Below are 12080 nucleotides of genomic sequence, written 5' to 3'. Positions count from 1 at the left end.
GTACAGTGTGAAACATCGATGCAGAATATTGCGTCATTGGCCTTTTTATTTGCGTGTTAATGCATTGTGACTTTGCCGCATTATCTTCCAATCTCCTTGCAACATTGCCATGCCTTCTTGACTGCGTCTGTAACTTATAAACAAATCCATTCCTGCCAAAACCCCTGAAAAGGAATTCGCCGTATTTCTAAATTAAAAATAAAAGGGAGACAATGAAACGGGATCCGTGTATGTAAGAAGGGCAGGCACCAGGACGCTTCCCACTGGATTTAATACCCGACTGTTCCCACGGCTGTCACTGTGCAAACATGGCACACAGTCTCACGCACGTTCCGTTCAAAACTTCTTCTTCATCCTTCACGTTCTCTTTGCAGATTCCTGCGTGAATCTGCAATACACTCCCCGCCCTGAGGTGAGATTTAGAACAAAGCTGGAACAGTGTCACCTCAGTGCTCTCTGCTGACCAACATGACAAAGTTGGTTCTTACATTATCGCTCTTGAATATCGTCACCGAAAATATGAAACACTCCACGAAGCTTTTAACTTCTGCAGCAGGACACCAACCGGGAAGATTAAGATGAACCGATAGGGCGTGGCAGTAGATTCAAATCACACGATGTAACCTATGTTCTTCCCAGTATTTTTGTCCATACGACTTGTAACCGACTGCGCTAAATCGTCGGCTATGATTGACCACAGTACATCAATCCCTTATCGCTGATCTGTTTGATCTGCAGTAAGTCTCAATCCATAATCAGCGTAGCCAAAATAATCGGTGCTCCCACCAGGATCAAATACAAGTCTGTCCCTTGTGAGGAGCTCATCACACGCGGCACAAGCCATCTGAGCGGAATAAGCATCATCCCGATTGTACCGTGCCATCTCTGGCTTCAAGGTCTTGCAAGCTGTTTCTGTACTACGACCGCACAACGCCGCAGCGGCACGAACCTCGGATCGGTGGACCCCTTCGTAAGCGGCACGGCCACCTTGATCGGCTTGGTTGCTGCAAGCCATTGGTCGGGCCTCTTTCGATCAACCTACGCACCGTGATCACGGAATGATTTGTCAGGCGCTGTCACATTGGCCGGTGTTCCTTGGTTTAAATTTTAGGACGACATAGTCGCTACCACACTTCTCATGGTCGGACAATAAGGCAGCGACATGACTGCAGGAATTTGAGTTATCATCGTCAACCTCAACTCGCCTTAGATGCGGCTTAGGATCATCCCAGGCTGTCGGTGGGGCTAGAGCGGCCGTCTGACCAAAGTCATCGTTACAGCGAACCTGCTCCACTGTTCTCGCTTTGGTAGGCTTCGAATGTTCTTACTGGGATTTCGAATCATCCTTGTCTACATAAGCATGGGATTCATCGCAAGCATCTAAGGGGCCACTATGTGAAGCATCAACCTCAGTCGCCCTGCCCGCCTGAATTTCATCTCATTACTGTTTGCTTTTTGCCTCATTTTCGTACCAAATGAGATCAAGCGCCTCGCCGCTAACAAAATTTGCAGTGTTCATCGGGACGCTCTGAAGATCAGCCGGCTTCACTCCGTCACAATTTATCCGCACATCTGTCTCATGGCACAGTGCTTCGCTCGCGTCTTTTCCTTCGGGAGGAAGCGAGCGACAATGTTCCTGTCCTGGTACTATTCTTGTCATTTCTTACTCAACTGCTATCTTCATGAAACGGTGGCTGTCGACAGCAAAAGTAGACGCCTGAAGGCTCTGGATACGGTGACGAAGGGGCGTCATCATTTGTGTTTCAGTCTCTTCGTATTCTAGGGCAGATGTGATGTCTATTACAAAAACAATGACTTTACAAGCTTGCATTCTTTCATTCGGCATCCGTAGACCGTCGTTTCATCTTCTGAGTCTCGCGTGAATAAGTTTCACGTCTAGAATAGTCGATTCGTTCGATTTCAGTAGATCAGTTGCCTCATGGCAGAGCCGGGACTAAAAATCTTGTTGAATTATACGCTTCCTCTTGATGCTGTCTAGTGCGTCCAGCTGAAGCCCTCTTCTCTCCGTTCGATGGCGGAGCTCCTGGTATCTTCCTGGAGGGTCATTGTCGTTCCGGTTGTGACCTCCTGGAAGGATCAATGGAGGATCTCACATTACCTCCCGGGTTTCGGCACCAAAAATATAGAAGTCGAAGGGCAGGCACCAGGACGCCTCTCACTGCATTTAATACCCGACTGTTCCCACGGCTGTCAATGTGCCAACATGGCGCACAGTCTCTCTCACGCGCGCTCCGTTCAAAACCTCTTCATTCTTCACGTTTGCTTTGCAGAGTCCTGCGTGAGTCTGCAATAAAATGAACAACCATTTTTAGCCTTAAGAAAGTGTTTCGCTTTCAATCACTGGTCAGTAGACATACGGAAGTTTGGCAGCCTATGCATGTTATTCCGCTCTGGCCTCGTCGATTCCACAGAATAATTCGATTCCTGAAGTAGTATCCCTGGACGAATATAAACGTTTTTTGCAGCGCCGAAAGCTACGCCAACCAGGCTGCAGAACGGTGAGTGGAGTTCACTTTAACCAACACTTGAAGCTGATAAATCTGTGTGCATGCATCTAGTCCACAAATTGAACTTTCTAGCTCTAAGAGGCGATTTTTGAAGCACATAAGTTAAGATGGACTACGCAATCAAACAGAGATAATTTGAGAATTGCGCAGTTTGAACGCTCAGCATAAAAGAAAATAATGTGGATATTTCAGACGATGTGCGCGTATTACCTGTCATTCAGAAACAGTGGCTCACTGTTTGGAAAACGATAGTAGTAGCTTAGAAAATTATCTTTTACGCACAAATGAAGGACTCTGTGATTTCGAGCATTGATAGATTTTCAGTTTTTTTACTGGCTGAGTCTGTAGCCGACGCATGGTGGAGATCGTGCTGTGTTTTTGGGCAGCAGAAAACATATTGCGAAAGTCGAAGAGCGTGTTAGGTTCTCTTCATTCACATCTGACACTGGGTGTTGTATAGCAGACAAGTACCTTGAAACAGCTTTGACCATGTCAGAGTTTCCTTCAGGCCCTGTACGGCTGTCGTTTTTGAGGGATCATACATTTTGATAAAGGATGAATATGAAGAATCGTCCTGGGCATCAATATTGCTCGCAATAAGGAAGCAAGCACACCAAAGCAGCCTTCCTATCAGGCGCCCACATCACGGGGAGAAAACAATGACCACGCCTTTTTGGGTGCTTTCCGATTCACCGCTACACTGGCCAATGCTCCTCTGTTGCTAGCTGCCATGGACTCGAAGGCAAACAACAGCACCGAATTTCGTCCTTTTTACAGAGAAACGCCCTCGTTTCTTTGCACCCGAGAAGGCATCCTACCTTCTAGTTATGCCTAAACATATGCGTATTTTCTCGCGCTGACTACATCTTGAAGTTGTTAACGACAGGTAAATTGATATTACCTCCCAATATCAAAATCATGTTTAAGTTTGTGTTGACAACATGACACTTTCTCATTCAATCGATTAAAATTACACAGAAAGGTAAAATTATGTATTGCCTGAAATTTATTATTGTAATCAAACTGTAATAAAACTGAAATGTATTGCCAATAGTGATTAGAGCAATAGTAGAATAGATGCTTTTGCATTTATGGTTAGCGTTTTTTGTTTCTGGAAGCACACATAGCTAAATACTTGATATTTTGCCACTGGTGGGCATTCTCGAAACAAATTCCTTCCAAACCGAGCAGCATGAAGTGTTATGCGTCGCGCGACTTTATAATAAAGAGAATGAAACCGGAATTACGTAGTTTACCCATTGTGACATTTCTTTTATGCGGTTTTGGTACCTTCCCTATGCCTTCTCCCCGGCTACATCTAGAGTGCTGATGGCATGTGTTATCTTTCTCGTTGAGCAGTTGTAGGCTCTTTGGGAAACACCCATTTCTGCCGCCTTTATGTATGAAGAATTTTAAGGAGCTGGAAATTATATGAAATGGCATATTTGCCATCGCCGTGCCGAACTCACGTGAGTACCTGAGGTGTAAAAATAATTCACGGACACTAGGCACATGTCCTGACAGCTATTTTAGAAACGAAAAATTTTTGTTGGTGTCGTACCGTACCTAAGGCTTAGAGGAAGCTCCTAATCATAACCGATACCCTGCAATTGAGGCTGTGTACTTTTCTCCAGCACTCAATTCATGAAGGTCGGCGTAACCATGTTTGTGTATGCTTGGGTGTTTATATGGCATCCGCATGAAAAAAAAAATACATACTGTGGTAAAAAGCGACCAGCAAGAAAAAAATGTCAAATAGTATTACCCTGTTGTTTAGCCATGCACCCTTGTAATAAACAAGCACAAGTCACAAAACAGGGTGACAAGTGTGCCTTGTGTCAAGCTAGTCACCTCCGGGCATCTGTTTGCGCAGCCGTCAACAAATAGGGTTGTTGATGGCAGCTGAATGCCCTAAAGTTTTCCATGTTTACGTCGGAGCGTTCTCCATGCGATGTAGCATGCAGCCTTGAGCATTTTCATATATAAGTGCGGCTTCTGAACACTAGCTCAGTGTTCAGCTGTAATATGTTCTGGCTTCCCTACTTCAAAGAACTTGCTCCCCCACTTCATCCAATACGGTAAGTAGATCAAGTAATATAATCGTGTGTAGCTTCTAATAACGACCAGGGAATATATTTATGGCGAGATAGGTCTAGCTGAGACAAGTAGTTCGATTTGCATTTAAGTGTTCATGTGATGAAAGAACCAGTGAAGAAATATCCGGTGCTTTCAAATCCTGCTGTTAATATAATGCTGTGGAGTTTTCTAGAAATTGATGACGGATCGCTTAAGTTATTGTATGCTTTCAGCCCTTTACAAACTAATTTTTTAACTGCAGAGATGTTTCGTAGATACAATCGTCCAAGACAATCCGGCACTTTTATTATTATGTAAATGATGTTCAGTCTGTAAGGCTCAATATCTTGTGCACAGTGTTAAAGTATATGAAACCGGCAATGGATCACATTTGCGGCATGCTAGTACCGAAAAAGTGCGAGGTTTTAAGTCTAGGTTTGAATACAAAGATATATAATAACCAAAAAAATGGACCTGACAAACATTACTCTTCCTAAAACTACACCCACGCTTCCACTACTCCTTAAAACGTTCAAGCAGATCGTGGTTCAAAGAGAGTAAATTGATGTCGCTGCTATGTGATAAGCAATGCTCTAACATTCTAGAGCATAATGCATCAGCCGCGTTGTTAGGTTGCTCGGGAGTTATGTTGCCAAGCCTGTGTTTTAAACCTGCAGCCAAGCTCACTAAGAGGAGAGGTAAATAACAATCCTACTTACTAATTTACTTAGTCATTTATTTATTACTTAGTCGTTTCGTAGACATAACGTTTATCACAAATACTACATCCTCTCTTTAAGTTTTTGGATATCTATTTTGCTTCTTGCTTCTTGAAGCAAAATGGCGTTCAAAATAAAAGCGTTTGTAATTAAAAATGCTGAAAAGATATTTATACTTCATTATTTCGTCTGTTGCGAATAACTATAAAAGTCGTAAAATCCTTGTTAACAGTTCTGCATGCATCAGCAATGCTGTTACAGTGTGTGGAACTGATGAATTGCCTAACCATATTGTGCTCTCATCTCAACTAACATCAGTCTGCAGTAGCGCTTACGCTTAAACAAACAATATTTTTGTATTACACGAGAACTGTTTCCCTTTGACGAACTGCTCCGTTGCAGGCCAGCGCGCTGACTCACGATGAAGACCTTCGTTGCTTTTCTGCAATTGGCAGTAGCTGCGATTGTTGTTGGTGAGTTGAAGCGCTTTGTTTTCGGTAACCCTCGGATTGAAATAATAAATGTATTAAAAACCTCTACAGACGTACAACATGGAATATTATACACCTTTGTAATCAGTAACTTTCTCACCTGCTGAGTTTCAGGAATAAAAATCAATTAGAGAGGTCTGAGAAGAATTGATACTCTTAATTGTAGTGCGTCCAAGGAAGCGTCAATATTTACTGAGGGATTGTTTAACTGTAAGTGTACATAAACAAATATGGGCACTTCAAACCAAAGATTTGCCGTGCTTTCTGAAGAGAATGTAGAGCTGGTAGACGTTAGGATATGACATTTTTAAATGGGTAAAAAATCTCATTGCTTTCAGTTGAAGCTCTTGCGTGCTGCGCTATTCTGCATTTATAAAACTGCAGCAAGAACATAAAATTCTGAGCTAGCGCACGTTCGAAGTCTTATCAGGTGCAGTTAAAAAATTAAATATAAATAATGTAATTGCGCGCCAAATGTAGACAGCTCTATGACTTCATGTTTATTTTAATAATTCAGGGTGTGATGGTGGTGTTGAAAACTAGTAGCAGTGAATGATCCTGATATATCCTGATAAATGATCCTGAATGATCCTCATTCTTCTCCCTCGCTTACGTTTAATGCGCTTCCGTCGCACACGGCACCCAAGCTCAGCTTTTTAACGCCGTAGGCCTAAAATCTAATTTCTCCAGAAACTCCAGGGCTAGATTTGCCACCGTTGTGATTAAAAAATCTTAGGCATGAGCTCTTGTTGTTCGTAGGTGACTGTCATGGCCAAATGCTTTTTTTTTTAGGATTGCCTGACATCACGCGACCAGTGATGTCACGAATGTAACAGGAGCTAGCATATAGGACCCTTTGTTTTAAGATGGAAAGCTTCCAGGAGGCGTGATTCCGTTCTCTCAACGGCAGGACCCTTTAATCAACGTCACCTTGTAAGAAATAGCTAATCTATTGTTAAAACGAATAAGTGCGCATTTAATGCCCGCCCTTCCGGTCGCTTGTGTGGCACAAAGCATTACCAATACTCCTCTCCTACCTAAAATACCTGTTCGAATTATCTGATTGGAATTTTCGCATCAGTTCTTTTACAACTCGCAACATTCAAAGAGATTACATCTTTCCTGATATGTGTTCCTCTTTACGTTGCACTAAGTAATGTTTTTGATTCTTAATAGCAGCAAAACAAGCTGTAAGCAGAGCCAGGAGGTGACGGTATGGCAGCGGGACACAATGCAATTACCTTCACCGTAATCATTTCCTCCCTTCAGTGAGTGTGCTTAACCTTTAGGTTTTGTTCAGAGACACCTATCAGCAAAATCACCATTTCACACACTTAAACATTTGTTAGGAGAAAGAATTCGCGAGAATCTACCATGTAGACAACGAAGTTACAGTTTCAAGACTCATGCATTTCGGTTAAGAAACGCTGTTGTAGTTCAAGCAAACAATTCGCGCTGCTTGGCAAAACTGCACTTTATATCTTTGTTAGGTGGCCTTTGAGTAGGTCTGTATCTTAAAAGGTATACTTGCGATATTAGAAAAGCACGTTAAGGTATTAGTTAAAGGTCAGTAGCAAAATCTATGTAATCGCAGAGGTATATGCTAGGACAGTTGCCGAATGGGTGGCATTAAACCTGCTTCTAATACCCCTTAAAGACGGACGTGTCGCCCAAGCTTTTCTTATCCATTGATCAAAATGTAGCTACATGGCCACCATATTTATCAAGATTATAAAGTCATAAGCCGGCTGTACGAGCACCCCCAAAACTAGAATCGCATTGTAAGTTTTATGGTGCTATGCTAGAAGAACCCCCATTCTACCTTAGCAATTATAATATAAATGTTGTTAAGCAATTTACAGAATAATATGCTATAATCCATATGCATGTAGCGGCGACCAAAATATCTAAAAACTTACTTCGCAGGATTACAGGCCCGTGACGGTGAAATAATTTACAAAAGTGCTCAAGAAAGGCCTGACGAACCTCAAAGGTTTCCAAGCAATGGTGATTGCAACCAAGAAAGGCAACTGCCTGGTTTCTGGAAAAGTAGAGGTAGCCGCCAAGGCAGAGAGCCGGGAGTTCAGCCACGAGGGTCACAAGATGGACCGTGGAGTCGCCCAGGTTTCCAGCCTGGATCAGAAATGATGCCATTTTCGCCTGCTTTACCAAACAATGGTGACGGGAACCAAGGAAGGCAACCTGATGTAGGATGGTCACTCCCACCTAGATTTCGGCAAATCGGTGAAGGCAATCAAGGAAGACAAAGGGGATTTGGTGGACAACTACCACCTGGGTTTCCAGGAAATGCTCGAAATGGTCCCGAAGGCGATCAAGGATTTCGAAGACAGCCGCCGCCTGCTTTCCCGAATAATGGCGGCAACGGACAGGAAGGACAACGTGGATTCAGACAGCGTTCGCTACCTGGACTTGAAGCCGATGAAGGGGATCAAGGAAGACCTGCATCCCAAGGACGCCCAGAGCCTGACTTTATGAGAGGTGGATGGAGGGGGGAAGCACCTGGATTTGGAACGCGCCAATTTCGTGGCTCCGAAAGTGATGACGATAGCAGTGAAGAAAGACCCAGACTTAGAAGACCGCAGAGGCCTCCCAGAGACAGTGGAAGTGCCAGCAGTGAAGAGGATGCACCTTGGCCCGGAATAAGGCCTATTGCTCTTTTACGCAGCATTTTAGGAGACGTAAGTACCCCCCAGCACAGGAAAAACGAGTCTTACTTGTTCTTGGCGCTCTTTCGAACCTGAATATTCTTTTAATCCATCTACGTCTTTAGAACGTAGATACAACGGCAAATTTCTATACATTACCTGGTCCCGTTTGTCTGCATAGGTTTCGCGCAATTCTAGTAGGTGATTTGATATCCGTGTGATGTTCAAGTATAACTGATACGTACACGCCTTCCTCCTTACTTGGCGAATAAAAGAAGTTAAAGGCAGCTGCACAATATTTATGCCTTATAAGTTCTGTTTGCTTTCATAGTGGAAAGTATATTTTCTATCTTTTGATCACAATTCAGTGCCTCTAGGTTGCTGTACCACGGAAAGAGATTTTAAAATTATTTGATGTGTTTCAGAGCTTTTCAGTATTGTGCTTTTGAGCGACGAAAAAGTGTATAGCTTTATTATGTGCTTGTTTTTCTCACCGAACGCATTTCTGCAGAACTGGCCGCTTAATGGAACTCAGACCTTCACTATTGCGACTCCTGAGATGCCAGCGATTCGTGGCAATCCGGACTCACAACGCAGTGAAACTCCGGGAATCCTGTTGTCCTAAGGTGCTCTACTGAGTCGTCTGAAAGCATTCGTAGCAACTAGATAGCTTTCGAAAGCATTCGCGAGGACACCTCGTTGTATTTATTTGTAATGAGGAAAACACCTCGTACAAATTATCTCCAAATAAATTGGTAACCTTTCCTTCAGTTCATGTGAATATTTCTTACTTGGTTCTGGACCAAGAACTTCGACACAAAGATTGCGTTTGAGCGGAACGTTGTCTACGATCGCTTTTCTTATCAGGGTAAAATTCAATATGACACTCAATATATGCAATCATCTGTCATCAAGAGGCTCGTCTCTTATTTCAATAGTATTCTGGGGGAAAGTTAAAACTGGCGTTTTAGTTTTATATGGTTGACTTAACTGTTCGGTGCGAGCAGAGGACAAATTTTAAAGGACGCGCTTTGCTGCCCACCACATGATCGGACCATTGACTTGCGTATGTCAATACTTGGCTATATTCCACAACGGCAGAAAAATAAAATTATTGCTTAAGTAACCCGAACTTCGAAAAGCAGGTAGGAAATCACAACCTATGTTGCGTATTTTTTATGCGACAACTCAAGATTACCGAAGGCAGTCCTCGGTTTTTTCGGCTTGGTTGGAGTGGTCTGATTTTGAGAATGGCGTGGTTTAGACGCGCCTAGAAAACTAACAGGTCTTCACGTATCCCTTAAGAAGACTGAAGATGAAAGCGAGCTTTATTAGGGGTAAACATGAGGAAGTATGAAGAGTTAGGAATGAATGTGGCCTATTTTTATCAACTGCAGACCGAGTATATTACTTAGTTTTGTTGTATAAATAACTAACTAACCGGTTTAAAATCATTTGAGAGCTTCTCACAGGGAATTAAAAACAGCGAAAGCGAAAAGACGAGTTTCTATTAGGGCGAAAATGTCTTTGCACGGATTCAATACTGAAAATGAACACTATATTTTTAGCAAAACAGGCAATTTTGAACGTACGACTATATTCTGGCCAGAGTTTTGACACGTTACCAAAACCTCCGGAAAAGCAGATTAAAAAAAGGATTTCAGGTTAATCGGGTTGCGATAAGAAAATTGGCTGTTTTAAACGTAGCCTATCGCATTTGCGGCATAACGTTTTGCTTTTAGGAAAGAAGGGTCGAAGTGGATTTTCTTTGTAACAAGGAAAGATTTTAAACCATTCTTTTAAACGAAGAAACGGCACTTCGCAAGTCCCATGTGGCTACATTCCACAATGCAGTCAGTGCAGCATGTGTGGCACCACTACAAATATGAAAATAATTTAACTATATAGTTACAAAATAAAACAATGTTTACATAATATTTTATCTCCGCGGCAGCAGAGGATACTTCATCGATTCCGTTGGGGAAATGAATAACACCGTGAACATCTCGCTGTGTGTATATTTTTTTCCATGCCGAAATCACGATTTTGGTGAAAGCCCAATGGTTTTCGTGCAATTGCAACTGCATTTTTATATGCAGCAATATAATCACACTTAAAGTTTTTACAGATAGGACACCTCTAAAAAAATTTGTTGCTGTTTAGCTCTGGTTTACCGTAGTTGAATTGCGAAAGCAACGGCAGAAGCTATTTTGCCTGCTACATGATTCCCCTATCGTGCCCTATCAGTGTAAGGGGCTACATTATTGGGGACACTTAAGCTCGTCGTTTAATGTTATGACGCGGGGTTGTAAGCTACTTGCCCACGTATAAAGTCACGCTTCAACCAAGCCATGGTATAGACATGCATGTGTGTCATAGGGATAATGAGAATGCAAATGGTTCTGGCAGGCTGATTCTGATATCACCCTCCCGTATGAAAGGAGCGACCAGAGTGGGCAGCTCCTGCCCGTGGCATAGGGTTAACGTGAATTCAAATGTCATGGCAGGCTTATTTCGGGTTTATAAGGAGACTGCAGCTACGCCGTGAAAAGGCCTCCTCTCACCTATTCACGGCGTAGCTGCGGCCACCCGAGGTCTCGCTTTGGTTGTCGTAGTATTGCTTTTGCTATAGAAATGCCATGCTATCACACATTACTTGGCCCGTTGGCGGGGAAAGAGAAGAAGGTAAGAGCAAACGTATTGGGTGTGCTAGTGCAGGGGCACAATAGGAGTCACACAAAAGCATAAATTTTTAAGAAAGGTTTATAGCATGCCGTGCTTTTGCAAAAAGGCCAAAACATGAAATAGTTTGATATAGCAAATTGCTCGCATTGCTAAGAAATATTTTATGGCCAGTTGGACTGACCTGCAAGATCTCCTTACAATTTCAAGGCAACTTTTCGTGCTGTCATGTGTGTGTGCTGCTATTATCTTTTGTGTCTTTTGCGCAAATGTCCTGCCTGTTTTTCCTCTCATGCGTCTCCTACCGGCCTGTACATGCGTCGGAGTTTTACGCATTCCTAAGCCCAGCTCTTCTGCTTTAAAACCACGCCCTTCGCATGTTGTTTTCTCATTTCCCCTATGTTATGATTTGTAATTATTCATTTTTTCGAGTTAAACTTTGATTACAGCGTCTGAAACATTTATGCGCGGCAGTCTGCATACAAGGTGTAGCCAATGTCATTTTTGTGCGCTTCTCATCTGGATTTATTGGCTATGCAATACGTATACCTAATATCTTTCAGGAAACTCTACACATTGTTGCCTACCATGCTCAAATCCTACGGTATGCGGGCAAGGTTTACACTATACATTGGAGTTTCTTCATGAGAACTGTGCGGGCTGACAGAAAATAATAGGTGATTAACAATTTTCAGACATGCAGCTCTGTTGGCAAAAAGATAACGCTCGCACTTAGACAATCCGTTATCATTGTAGAATTGACACATAAAATTAGAGATGCACGGATATTTGGAAAGAAATTACGTGATGACAACTGCGAAGACTATTTTGAAGTGAGGATTTTCGTTCGGAAAACGCATTTGGTATGATGGATTCTGCAGTATGCCTAAGCCTTTCAAGTGTGCGCGTCGACATTGC

At 42.7% G+C, this 12080-nt stretch overlaps 1 protein-coding gene across 1 annotated transcript; it reads left to right on the top strand.

Moving 5' to 3' along the window:
• Positions 1 to 4507: 4507 nt before the first annotated feature.
• Positions 4508 to 9268, top strand: LOC146195248 (uncharacterized). The gene is made up of 4 exons (XM_084597733.1): positions 4508 to 4606; positions 5726 to 5796; positions 7741 to 8513; positions 8992 to 9268. The coding sequence occupies exons 2-4, from the start codon at positions 5745 to 5747 to the stop codon at positions 9103 to 9105; spliced, it is 939 nt and encodes a 312-aa protein (XP_084453859.1). The 5' UTR covers positions 4508 to 4606; positions 5726 to 5744; the 3' UTR covers positions 9106 to 9268.
• The last annotated feature ends 2812 nt before the right edge of the window (positions 9269 to 12080 follow it).

This window comes from Amblyomma maculatum, chromosome 3, assembly GCF_055883805.1.
Source record: "Amblyomma maculatum isolate TAMU_Amacu chromosome 3, ASM5588380v1, whole genome shotgun sequence".
In the NCBI taxonomy this organism is placed as follows: Eukaryota; Metazoa; Arthropoda; class Arachnida; order Ixodida; family Ixodidae; genus Amblyomma; species Amblyomma maculatum.
Note: the sequence above shows the minus strand (reverse complement) of the source record. Positions and strands in the feature narration are given on the sequence as shown.

Coding starts and splice junctions, on each gene's coding strand:
- LOC146195248 (XM_084597733.1), top strand. CDS start 5,745: ATGAAGACCTTCGTTGCTTTTCTGCAATTGGCAGTAGCTGCGATTGTT. Junction 5,797..7,740: donor AGTAGCTGCGATTGTTGTTG/GTGAGTTGAAGC, acceptor CTTACTTCGCAG/GATTACAGGCCCGTGACGGT. Junction 8,514..8,991: donor TACGCAGCATTTTAGGAGAC/GTAAGTACCCCC, acceptor GCATTTCTGCAG/AACTGGCCGCTTAATGGAAC.